At 33.1% G+C, this 13,118-nt stretch overlaps 1 protein-coding gene across 4 annotated transcripts; it reads right to left on the minus strand.

Moving 5' to 3' along the window:
* Nucleotides 1-588: 588 nt before the first annotated feature.
* On the minus strand, nucleotides 589-13,118 carry LOC106662486 (RNA-binding protein 25). 4 transcript variants are annotated; one of them, XM_014386615.2, is made up of 9 exons: nucleotides 12,871-13,118; nucleotides 9,166-9,229; nucleotides 8,424-8,533; nucleotides 7,999-8,357; nucleotides 7,289-7,919; nucleotides 6,813-7,129; nucleotides 2,182-2,364; nucleotides 1,966-2,115; nucleotides 589-857 (listed from the first exon to the last, which is right to left on the minus strand). In XM_014386615.2, the coding sequence occupies exons 2-9, from the start codon at nucleotides 9,195-9,197 to the stop codon at nucleotides 693-695; spliced, it is 1,947 nt and encodes a 648-aa protein (XP_014242101.1). In that variant the 5' UTR covers nucleotides 9,198-9,229; nucleotides 12,871-13,118; the 3' UTR covers nucleotides 589-692. The 4 variants fall into 4 exon arrangements, 3 of the variants coding, with proteins under 3 accessions (XP_014242101.1, XP_014242100.1, XP_014242102.1); XM_014386614.2 differs by having other exon boundaries at nucleotides 9,166-9,278; XM_014386616.2 differs by lacking the exon at nucleotides 9,166-9,229.

Consider the following 13,118-nt stretch of genomic DNA (forward strand, 5'->3'; position numbering starts at 1 on the left):
AGGGATGAAAACTCTTCTACATTTTAGTAAACATCTTAGCATTAGCATCTATTAGTTAATGGTTGGTTAATGGTAAACAGTTATAACACAATTAAGAAAACCATGGGCTAAGACCTATGCAGTTCTTTGGCATCTAACTATAATCCCAAAGCAACTATTATTTAACAAGTCATCAAGTCTCAATTAAGAAAACCATGGCAGAAGACCTACACAGTTCTTCGTCATCTGACTGCAATCCCAAGACAACCATTTATTAAAAAGACATGACGTATCTAATAATTATTTTACATAATCCACCAACTTTGGACTTAGCATGTCAACGTCTTTGGGGGTGACAAAGTGTTCCAACCTCTGGTCATCTGACCTGCAAGGCAGGACGTACTGCATAAGAAAATTACTTTCCTGAAAAAATTTGCTGCCCTTTTAGGTGAAATTGAAATTCTAGTTAATAGTCAAAGTGTATCCAGCAAATGATAAAATCCTAAAATCAATACATGCAAAAAATAGCCTGTTAATTCCATCTTTTCATTGTAAATGGAGTTACATATACAATAATTTACTTTAAGAAAAAATAAAGACAGACAGTAGTAAAATATACACATTTTTTATTTTATAGGAGAGCTATAATTTACAATTTACTTAAATTTTAAAAAAAGATAAATCGATACATTTGGATTAAAATGTCTTTTAGACTACAGATATTTTGTTTCGCCACTTGAAAATCTACTGTCAAGCAGTTGGGCTTTTCTGATAATAGACTTTTTTTGTGCTTCATCGAATCTGTTCACCTGCAAGTCAATATCACGGCTGAAAGGCCGTCTATCTTCCTTCTTTCCATCTCTTTCTTTTTCCTCTTTCTGAAACACAAAATAAATAAATATATAAATAATATATTTATATGATAAATATCTGTAACAAAATAAATTTAAATTAAGGTAAAGGTTTTAAAGTGGACGGAGGAAACGAGACAAAACAAATCTTAAGATAATACACTTACTAATGATAAGGGGGGGGGAATATATATATAAAGTTTTGAGGCTGGGTGAGGGAAGGTGTGACTTAGTGGCTAGGGCATTCCATTCATATTTGCCATGCTAACGGTTCTGGTTTTGAATTCTGGCATAGACCATGGCTTTATAATTATGAATATGAAAAAAATATTGTAAAGTGGCTTGACATTTATCCGCGACACCGAATGGGTAGTTGAGCCGTACTCTTCTGTATGTCAGGAATTGCTTACTTTTACAAAATATGAGGAGACATGGATGAGCCTGAACAGCTCTTTAGCAAAGCTAACATAAATTCCATTAAAAAAAAGACTGTGTTGGGTGAGTCAAACGCATAGGATGCTGGATGAGAGGCTACCACATAAGAATGACAGAGCAGCTCAAAGAAATAGAAAAGAAACTAAAGTGGCTCGGGACAGGGAGGACGACCTAAGGTAGTCCTTACTTAATCGTCCCTTCACCTGCTACCTGTTGTCAACTGTAATTCTTTTGTTTTTGTTTATTTATCCCTTCTGATTCCTTTTATCCCCCAGTCTTATGCCACCAGACACATCCTAACTTGTTTTTAACTTCATTATATTTCGTTTACAAATTATCTCTGATTCAGTTAGGCCACGTTTTATTTTTTATTTTCTGGCAGGGTGCTCTGGAGATGTGAGTCATCGCACTGAGTGTAATAATTGGCTACCCTGTTTCAGAGACACCCATGTTGATGTTTGAATAAAGCAAAAACGATCCAAAACTAATCCAAATCATGAACTTTAGAGCCTGATTTAGAGCGTTTTGGACCATAAGCTTCTTGGCTGAAAAAATTTGTGACACATTTGTGTAACACTTTTAGTTTAATTTTTCTCTACCAATAGCCCCCAACAGGAATCTATGTTAGTACAGATAACGTAGCTATCTATTTTGAGTGAGTTACTAAAAATAATTTAATTTTGGCTAGAAAATAACAAACTTTTTTCTTCTTTTTCTGCTCCTTTTGATGCAATTCCAGCAACGACTTGTCCCGTTTCTTCCCCTGTTTCGCCCTTTTTTCCATTTCCTTATCTCGTTCCTCGATCTCCAATCGCCTGGATTCATCTGGATCATTCTCCTCTTCCCCAAACTATTGGAACAACAAATGAATGATTAAAAAAAATATTTATAAGAGTTAAAAAAACAAAAAACTTACAGCCGATAATAATTTTTTCTTTTCTTTCTGTGCAGGGGTGTCACTCCAGCTCGACCTATCGTTCATGTCAGGCCCTTCTCTAGCACGGAATTTCCTCGGCCCGAGGCCAAGGGCGACCCGCCTGGCCTCGGGTAGCTCTGTCATCCACGCCTCCCTCTTAGTCTCTTCGCCTTCATCCGTATCCTGTCAAACATGAGCAGCTCTCGTCTAAACGTTCCCATTTTTTTTCTTGTCCCAGATTTTTCACATTTCATCACCAACCCTTCAAGATCCACTACACCTCCTCCTCTAGGCCCCAAATAGGACAATACAACAAATTATGATAAAATAGTGCCAAACAATAATATTAGGTTATAAATATTTCTATGGATTGTTTGTAAATAAGACTGATTTTTTTTTCACACTTGATAAAGTTAATTTTATAACTTAAACCATGACTTTCTAGATGATTACAACTTTTTTTACAAGATAAGTTTTGAAAAAAATAATGACAACTCAAATTATTTCCATAAGTGTTTGCAAGTTGTAAAGGGTGTGTAGACTAGACTTTAATATGAATTAAATCCTATGAATTACTGTCGTTGCTTGCTGAGTTAACCTGCCTTAAGAATTTTTATTTCACAAATGAACCTATTAATAAAATGTGCATGTTTTGTTTTGCCTTGTATGAAGGTAAGTCCATTTATGAAATAATATTTTTTAAACTAAGAGGTGCCCCTGGATCTGGTGAAAAATTCATATTTCAATTTTATCATAACGTAAAAATGAAAACACTTTCTCTTCTTTTTTTTAATAATGTTTGTAATGATATTCTTTTTTTTTCTTTTTTTTTCTTGAAATCTAGAAATAAGGAAGTAAGAAAGAACAGAATAATTCTACGGTTGGGTCAATTTTATGCTGTAAAAACATATCTGATTAGTTCTGGGATATTCAGTCTTTATTTTATAATTAATTAGTTTAAAAATGAGTTTAATAAATTTGAATTTACTTGAGATTCAATGCCTAACTTTTGTAAGCGTAACTGTAAGATAAGTAACAAAAGATATGATCACTAAAAATGAAAAATAAGGTCTGATTAAGAAATAAGTTTAAAAACGATAAATAGAAATAGAAACTCCTCAAAACAGTTTGGACATCCCTTAACATTCACAATTTTTTACCATATTATTCATGTATAAAAGATGGGGTAAGATTTAACATTTGCAGGAGCCTGGACCTGGTTATTTTCAAGGAAAAAAATAGTTCTCATTAAGAAACTTAAGTCTCTCGTTATATTTCCATTTTTTAATTTTTCAATTTGTTTTATTTTGTTGAGAAAATAGTGCCACAATTATCTTCCAAAACAAAACAAAAAGTGTTCTCTAGGAGATAACTGGGGTAAAATGCTTATGTTGGCCGTTTTTACGATCCATGTTCATTCAAGTGCAAAGAAAAGTCCATCAGGAACAGCCTGCCATCTATTTCAGCAGCTTCATCAAAAAGGGCGTCTCAAATTTGGAACAAGGTGCTTGATAAGGCCCAGGAATATGGAAGGAAGATAAGTCTCAAAAGAGAGTGCCTAGGTTCAGCAACGATTCCAGCAAAGGCCAAAAAAAGTAAGATTAGTAAACATTTTCATTCCAAATTTGACTTCCAAGCAAGCAGAGAATGAATATTTTGAGAATTTCAAAAATCAACATCTCCGTATATTGGCCAGGAAATTGGCTTCCGCTGATCACGGAACAGTAAAAATATTTCCGGGCCATTCATAAAACAATTATTGAGACAAGAAAACACTCTCCCCAACGTGTTCAATGCACAGTGTTGGAAAGGCATCTTTTGGAAGGTGCTGAATCGAGCAATTGTAAATCAGAAATAAATGTTTCAAAATTCAAGATAGTCAAAGATTGTATTTCTTTATTGTTGTGTGAAAAAGCTTCAGGAAACTTTAAAGTAAAGCCTTGAACAGATATAACTTTTTTTCTGTCAACATCAAAACAACTTATTTAGTATGTTTTTCACTCTAAAGGACTAACTAGTTCAAAAAGCAATAGATTTACACCCATCTCTAAATCAAAGTTTGTAATATAAAAGGAATGTCGAGGCTGTATCAAATCCATATATGGAAATTTTGAATAAAATTAATCATTCAGCAAAACAGAAAGATCACTGATTACATAACTTTCTTTGCGTCAACATCATAAAACGTTAATATTCAAAACATTTTTTTTACTTCTACGTTTTTTCTCAATTTTTGTTATCATGGAATCTAACCCCCTTTAGTACAATGCAAAAAAACCCTGTAAATATTAAGGGATTACTTCTGTTTCTACTATTAATGTAATCTAAAATGTATTTAATGTTTTAAATATTTTTAGTACATATTGTAATTCCTTCTTCTACTTATTACCTTATAATTTGATCCAAATTCAAGATAAATAGAACAAAATTATTTTAAAGATCATTCTCACAAAACAACTTTTCTAACTATTAGATTCATACTTTTGTTTTAATTAGCATACAATATTAAAGAAACAATTAAAGTGAAAACTGTTTTAAAGAAATTTTGGGTTTTGATGCCTGCAATTTTGATCCACCTTAATCTGTAAAAACTGTCGGTCCTTTGTAGTATTTATGTAAGTAATTACAAAAATAATTTAATAAAAAATGAAAACTAAACAAAATAGATTCAACTAAATCTAATGCAGAAATTAATATTTTGTTGGCTAACGATGAATAGTAATAATATAATTTTAATATTCATCATAATAATGTATTTATAAAGAAAACTGCCCTATTTTATTACAATTTTCACACCTAACATTTTATTGGATTGTCTGAAAAATAATGCAGGTTTATGATTATAAAATAAAAACAAATGATTTCAACTTTTTTTTAACAATTAAAATGCCCTCTATCACTCTGAATAACTTACTCCATACTCTCTGAATAGAATTCTGAATCTTTATTATCAATAAATTCTGTAAACATATTTTCTAATGACTTTGGATCAATAAATTTTTTTGTTATAAAACATTGTCCAGATATCTGAAAAAATGGTAATCGGTAGACGAGGGGTCTGGAGAATAGGGAGGTGAGGAAGAACCTCATAACCAAGATTCAATAGGTTTCATGTTATCACATGAGCAAGCTTTATTGTGTAACAGAATCACCCTTTTGCGATTGGCCAAAGATAGCTTCAATAATGCGAATTTCTGCATTGCTTCAAATTAAGATCAATACATTTCGCCAATGAGTGTTTCGTCAGGATTCAAGAAGCTGTAGTAATGAAAATGAAGCCCACCAAAGTCACCATCATTTATTGATTAGCTGGGGGGTATGGAAAATGTGCTGCTGCACCTTTGTTGATCCACTGTCCAGAACGTTTTCTGTTATCATAGAAAATCTACTTTTTGTCAAAGTAAAAATTCTATCCAGAAAAGGTTCGTTTCTGTTTCGGAAGAGAAATATTGTGCAAACATCACAACTTCGATTTTTTGGGCGCTCGTTTAATGCATGAAAACCCAATTTTCGAGCTTTTTCACCTTTCGAATTGCCTTAAGGAGGTCAGTGTCGGTCGATGATTCTCTGAAAGTTCTCGAATAGTTGTTCTCGTATTTTCTTTGACCAAAGCTCGTTGAACGTCATCATCTAGATAAGAAATCCTTCCATGACCTTCTTTGTCTTCAAGACTAAAGACTCCCTCTCAAAATTTTTTTAAACCATCTCTGAACAGTGCTCTCGCTCACACTGCCCTTACTCCAAACATCATTAATATTTCCGGCCATTTGGGCACTGTAGCTACTAAAACAAAATTACAACTGAAAGTAAAAACTGAATGAAAAATTATTCCAAACTAATGAAATGCCACTGAGGTAAATAAACATTTTTGTTTGGAAGAGGATTAAAGTGTTGACATTCGTACAAAAGAATAATCCACTAAACGTTCAGTTTATTATATAGAGGGGTAATTGAAAGAAATCATGAATCTGCATTATTTTCCAGACAACCCAATAATTAAACATTAAAAATAGATTTAGAGATTGATTTTTATATAATTTAGTTTTAAAAAATTGGGTTTTGTATTTAATCATTAAAATAAACTTACTTTACTGGCCTGAAAATATAAATAATAAATTAATTGTTAGGAACACAATTTTTTTTTACCAAACTTGCAACTATCTATAAACAAAAATATAAGGGAATTGGATTCATTTTCATTGGCGATTTTGAAAGAGGACTCACCTTGTCTGTTAACGTTCTTAGCCCAAGATGGAAGGGTTGCGCCTCCCGAGAACTCATTACACTTACATACAAACAAGAGAGAAGGGCGGGTAGAACAGAAACACGCAAAGAATTCTCCTCAGAGTGCAACGGCGCTCCGAGCGAAATGAAAACCAGCTCCGGCCACCATGAGAAGGACGGATGCAGATGCAAACACGACAATATCCCTAAACGACTTCGCTTTTTACAACAGCTATTTTAACATACAAAGAGGAGGCGGTGAGGGTGTATATTGTTTTGTTAACTAGCCGCTGGAGGATGGTGTAAAACTTGCGGGCTCCAAAATTATCTCGTCCTCCCACACTCACCTAAAAATGTTTAAAAAATTATATTTTAATTAATTTGAAATTAATGAAAAAAATATTTACCTTGTTATCCATTTGGGCTTTGATGATGGCAGCCCGCCTCTCGAGATCTCTGAGAGCTCTACCACCGTCGACCCCTTGTGGGAGAGGCCCGAAGTCCTCTTCGTTGTTTTCAGACTGTTGAACTATTTCGTCGTGCTTAAGCGATGGCGGCAATGCAGGCCCGTACAGATCTTCATCTCCATCATCATCACGAACAGGCTCAATGGCTAGACGCTCAGGAAAAGTTGGCCCATAAACCTTTGGCTTCACTGGCGACGTAACAAGCTCTCCTTCTTCTAGCGATGAATCTCCATCCTGGTCTTGTTTCACTGAATTAACTGAAAATAAAAAAAATCTTTATTCTACTCTGATATGAAAATAAAATGGGGAAAAATACCAAAATAAATATATTTATAAATTAGCTATACTTTTTTTTTTTTTTGTTAAATTTTTATATGGAATTAAAACAAGAATGAAAACTAATCACACATGCTTACTAGGAATAACTGGTCCATAAATATTTGTATTTTCCTCTTCTTGGGTGGGCATTTGAGGTCCAACAGAAGGCTGGGTATTATTACAATCTGTACTATTGTTTGCACAGATGCTTTTTTCCTTGGGAATTTCTAAGGACGGTGATTTTGGTGAAGAATGTGAACTTAAAACATCATCTTTCAATTGTTTTTGTTCTTCTGGCTCCTCAACTTTCGGTTCCAGTGACTTTTCTTTGAGTTTTTTAGGTGGCGATTGGCTCAGATCCTTTTTTCTTTTCTTTTTTTTATCAGTTTCTGAGTTCTTGGGTGAAGATTTTGACTTCTTTTTGATGTGCGGTTCTTTCCGGTCTAGATTGTTTTGTACAATTTCGTCCTCGGACGTTTCACTTCTTAATTCTAATCGAGGAGGCAGCACAGGGCCGAAGTCAACAGATTCGCTCACAGTTGACTTTTCTTCCTTCCTCTTTTTCTTGTCTTTGTTTCGTTTTTTATCATCTTTATTTCTTTTTTTATGTTTTCTCGGTTCTCTTTCCGGACTGGGAGTGCTTTCCCAATAAACTACAGTCTTATCAACCCTCTCTTCACTATCTGACGGTCTTCTTCTTTCAAACCTTTCTTCGACAAATGTATCAACCTATAAACACACAAATGTTCTATAACAATTTATTATTGATATTTTTAAATTATATTTATTATAATTAAAATTAGCTTACATGATCTCGGTCTTTATGCTTGTGTGATTTACTTTTAGTCATTCCATCACTGTGTCTACTCCTGCTCCTACGTTCTCGGCTCCTCCTACTTCTACTCCTCTCTTCTCGGTGTTGGCTATGGCTCCTTCTCGATTCGCTTCGTCTCCCGGGATTGAGTTCTTCCAACACATTGTAATAAGTAGGTGTAGTCCTACTTGAGCTCCTGTCAGACCGTTTGCTCCTCTCTTTTTTCCTGTCTCGGTCTTTGCTCTTTTTCCTTTCTCGACTTCTTCTCCTTTCTCTACTCCGCTCCCTCCTGTATTTGGAGTCCCTGATCGGGCTGTCTAACCTTCTCAGTGGCGATTTTTTACTGTCAAGGCCTATGATTAAAACGTTTTTTAATATACGATCTGTAATGTTGACCAGACTTATATTCATATATTTACCAGAAGAAAACAGCGATGTTGTCGATTTAAGCGCTGAACTGTTTCTCTCTGACCTAAACCTATCATGTCTTTCTTCCTCGCTGTCTGATCCAGCTGATCCTCTCACCATCCTACAAACACAGATTTTATTATTAATCCATAAAATTATATATAGGTGATATTTTGTCACTGTAATAACAAAATTTTTGAAATTAGCTAACTTTTTGTATTTTTATTTTTTAAATCACAAAAGTTCCTTCTAAATTATTTTTCATGTAAGTCAGAACAGATAACCAATTCAATTTTCCATTCCAAATATAAAGTGTTTGTATTGACTGTTAATGACTTTTTCCTCAAAACGATTTTTATTATTTTATTAATTTCAACTACCATAATGTTCCTGTCTCAAATGTACCACCTACTTCACACAAGCACAAATGCTTCTTCAAATAACTCACATGGCAAAATGTAGAACATTTATTTGGTCTGAAAAGCCATAATTGTAATGTAATTAAAATTACATATATAAATATATATATCTACAGTACTGGAATTTATTTTTGTTGATGCTGTTTTATGTTTCAGTTGGACGGTATAATTTTGAGTAAGTAATTTTTGTTTTTGTTTTATTGTAAATCCTTTCATTTGAAAAGAAAGAAAGATATCATGTATAGTGGCTAAAAAAATGAAAATGTTGTGTTTACAGCAATAGCCGTGTGCACATGTCAACAGTGGTTTCAAAAACATTGTCGGGAAATTTTACCTGGACGGTGCTTTACGATCTGGAAGACCCATGAAATTGGATGGTGCAGTATGCAGGCAGAAATCTAATCCAGAATTAATAATTCAAGAATTATTTAATGAACTTCAGTGGCCCTGGTTAACAGTACAAGAACACATGAAAAATAATTGGAAAGGTCTGACAGGTTTGGTACAAATTATAGATAAGGTTCAGATAAACAAATGCACATCACGCAAGGAAAAATTCTCTGCCCACCCTTTTTTTAAAACCAATAATCAAAGACGATAAAAAAAATGGATACCAAATGTTAACAGAAAACAAAATAAACAATGGTCATGTCAAATCAAAAGGCTAAACGAAGAAAAGTTTAGCTATAGGAAAGGTAAACCAGGCAAACTATTTTTTTTTCTAAAATTTTTAATTAATTTTTTAATTTCTTTTTAGAACAAATATAAATAATTTATACTGAGTTCTATAAGTTTCGTAAAAAGATTATGTAAGCTTCAATGCAATGAAAATTTTCTTCTTCTTAGAAGTGAAGCCTTAGGGTGTTTATAGAACACAAAATATCCTAGGTTTCTGGGATCGAATAGGTAAGCCTAAACTAATCAAATGTATACAGTTAGTTCAAGTGTAAGTATATACAGATGTTCAAAAATCAGATGTAGACAGTTCCAGTGTTAGAACAGCTTAAGTGGTGTTTGTTCATCTACAAGTTGGTGAATAAATGTTAAACTTGAACCCATCACTTTACTGGATCTACTCTTGCTGGTTTACATTTTCATTCAAATACCTTTCAGCTTCACACCATCTTCAAAGGAAAACTAATTAACTACAAAATGACATTCCTAACAATATATCTTACTAGGTCACGGAAGAAGGGACATTTTGAGAATTACCTGGGATCACATAATAAGAATAGAATTAAAATAGGATCACATAATAAGTATATAATTAAAATATTGTTTGCATGGTAATCTGTATTTTTCTAAGAGAGTAGTGAAGTCTTGCCCAAGGCAAGTCCATAGCCACTACACTAGCCGACCAGAGCACACCTTAAAAGTGCACTTTCAAGTTTCAACTATGGGATGAACCCCGGGACGCTGGGTTTTGGATAAAAAAAAGTCATTTGTAAGTATATATTTATGTTTAGTAGTCTAATTTACCAAATTACTTATTTTAATTAATTATTCTTTTTATGTAGGGTCTGGTTGAGATGAAAATGTTAGTGTCACGAGCGGGATTCAAACCCACAACCTTCGGCTCAATGCTCAACCAAGACCTTACATAAAAAGAAGAATTAATTGAAATTTGTATGTTATCCAGCAGCCCTGAATTTGCATCCTGTGATGAATCACCGCGTCAGCGATTTAACCATTGCAGCCATTATCACTTTTTTTTCTTTTTTTTTTTTAGGGTATTTTGACTAAGATGTTATATGAACCCTAGTGGTGCTGATGTTTTTGAAAAAAAGCCCATTTGTAATTGTGTCAGGTAGGGTCAGTAATGTAGGGCCGCTGGATTTAAACCCGGGACCTTTACTTTACAATGATGAGCACTGTGTCAACACCTAAACCGTTGTGGCCATCATGTCCCTATCTCACATTAAATACAGCGATTAAAATTTAGTTTCTACAGCAAATCTATTTCACAGGAGAATAATGACGTCTTATTCAAGATAGGCTATCACCACTACACAAGCCAGGAAACAACAAACAGCAACTAAAAAATTGCACAAATTCCTGCAAAAAATTCATACTTTTCAATATAAAGACAATCCACAATGCATAAAGCTGGACTCATTCTGAAAGCAACTACTTATATTATTTGACTTCGACTACAACTTACTCGTCTGACGACAACTCTCACATTTGTCACAATTTTTTTTTTTTAATTTTTAGGTTCCATTAATTAATTATTTGGCGATTGTGAGAGATGGTCTGGTGTGACGTACGTTTAGAAAAACATTTTCTTTATCATGCCAACGTTTCAATCTTTATTGAGATCATCTTCAGGGCCTGGGATTTATAAACATCGTTTAAATTATAGAAATACGTGTAGGATGTGAAAAATGAATTTATGCAATGGTAGAAATTTTAGACTGAATCAAAGTATTTGTACTCACACAAAGTGCTTTTTTCTGTGTAACAATAATACACAAAAACAAACACTTTGAGTGAGTGTAATACATTGAGTCTAAAATTTCTATCATTTTATAAATTCATTTGTATTTCTATAATTTAAACAATGTTTATAAATCCCAGGCCCTGAAGATGATCTCAATAAAGATCGAAACGATGGCACGATAAAAACAATGTTTTTGTAAACTTACGTCACACCAGACCGTCTCTCACGATTACCAAATAATCTTTAATTAACGGTCACTAAGCACCACACATTTCTTTAGATATTTCATTAACAAAATACTATTGCTAACAATTATGATGATAATTTTGAAAATACCCGCCAGCCCGTAGGAGGCGTAACAAAAGAATAGAATGGGTGAAGAAAAAGATGAGACAGCCAGATAGAATCGAGCTTTCGAAGAGACAATTTTGGACGCAAACCGAAAAAATAATTTGTATAATGGAAATAAAATTAAAATAAGTAAATCGAAGAATAAGAAGAGCCATCAATATTGCATATATACTGCCTATATACGTACTAAAATAATTTTATTATTTTTTTATTGTTGTCAGAATTGACACTGGAGCTAGTTCAATCTCATTTTTCAAAAGGTCATTTTTATTTTAGTTAAGTTTATCCAATTTTATATTATTCGCAAAGGATTTAATTTTATCTTATATTTTCAATAAATTGTCAGTTTTTTTTCAAACGCAGTTATTATCATTTTGACCGCCAGTTTGTTAGTTCTTTTTCCTTTTAATTTTATTTTATTTTTCCAATGCTATACAATAAATCTTGCTAGGACACTGAAAAAATGGACAGAATGAGAATCACCAAGGATCCAATAAATTCATTCACCTACATAAAAAATACAATAACGTACTTTTTTTTAATACCAAAGTGAAAAAAAAACCTAATAGAAATTAACAATATATTTGGCTGGATCGGAGATGTAGTCCAATAATGTTGTGCACTGAAACTTTGCCAAGCTTTTGGGTTTTATTTCATCTTCCTCAGAGCTAGATTATCAGTCAAATTTAAACATTATTTTCTATTATTCTACCATATCCACGATCTTACCATATATATTGTGAATATTAGCTGGTCATCAGAAATTATGAGGTGGGATGAGTATGTAGATCCACTTTTAGTAAATGATTGTCCTACTCACAGATTTAGCTGTTACACTCATTTTAAAAAAATTGAAAACCTAATCTTATCATTACAATTATATTGCTAATCTGATGTCAAAAGTGGACAATAAAAAGTTCATTTCAAGACTTTTAAACATTAGCAATTATTGGAAGCAAATTTATTTTAAAATGTTACTTTTTAAATAGATTTTTCTTTATTCTTGTTTACCATTACTATATATTATATAATTTTATTAATATATTATATGATAAATATTTTATGCTCCTGGTTTAAGGTTGTTCGACCGATTCGTCCATTTTTGTATAAAAATACAGTCAAAAATCCTTATCACGGTTGATACAAATAGAAATTTTTGAAAAATTCCTTATTAAATATTCATATGAAATTTAAAAAAAAGGAAACTGATAGAAATTGCAAGCTGCGTAATAGAATAAAAAAGCATACCTGGTAACTTTCTAAAAGATTCGGAGTTAAACTTCTTTGTTAAGGCTACTGTTAAAACCTACAAGTCAACAGTTACTGGGCGTTGCGCCGCGGCGTCCGATTTTTTCCTCCCTGTTCGGGGTCTCCACTCTCTAAAGAGTGTAACGTAGTTCGACGTTCCGTGGTCAGCACGTATTCGTCTGGGACGAAGAACAACAAGATGGTCGGAAAATCGGAATGTTTCGTGTTTACCTTCGACGAAAAGGCCA

Source organism: Cimex lectularius, unplaced genomic scaffold, assembly GCF_000648675.2.
Source record: "Cimex lectularius strain Harlan isolate CLEC.00 unplaced genomic scaffold, Clec_2.1 scaffold43, whole genome shotgun sequence".
NCBI lineage: Eukaryota > Metazoa > Arthropoda > Insecta > Hemiptera > Cimicidae > Cimex > Cimex lectularius.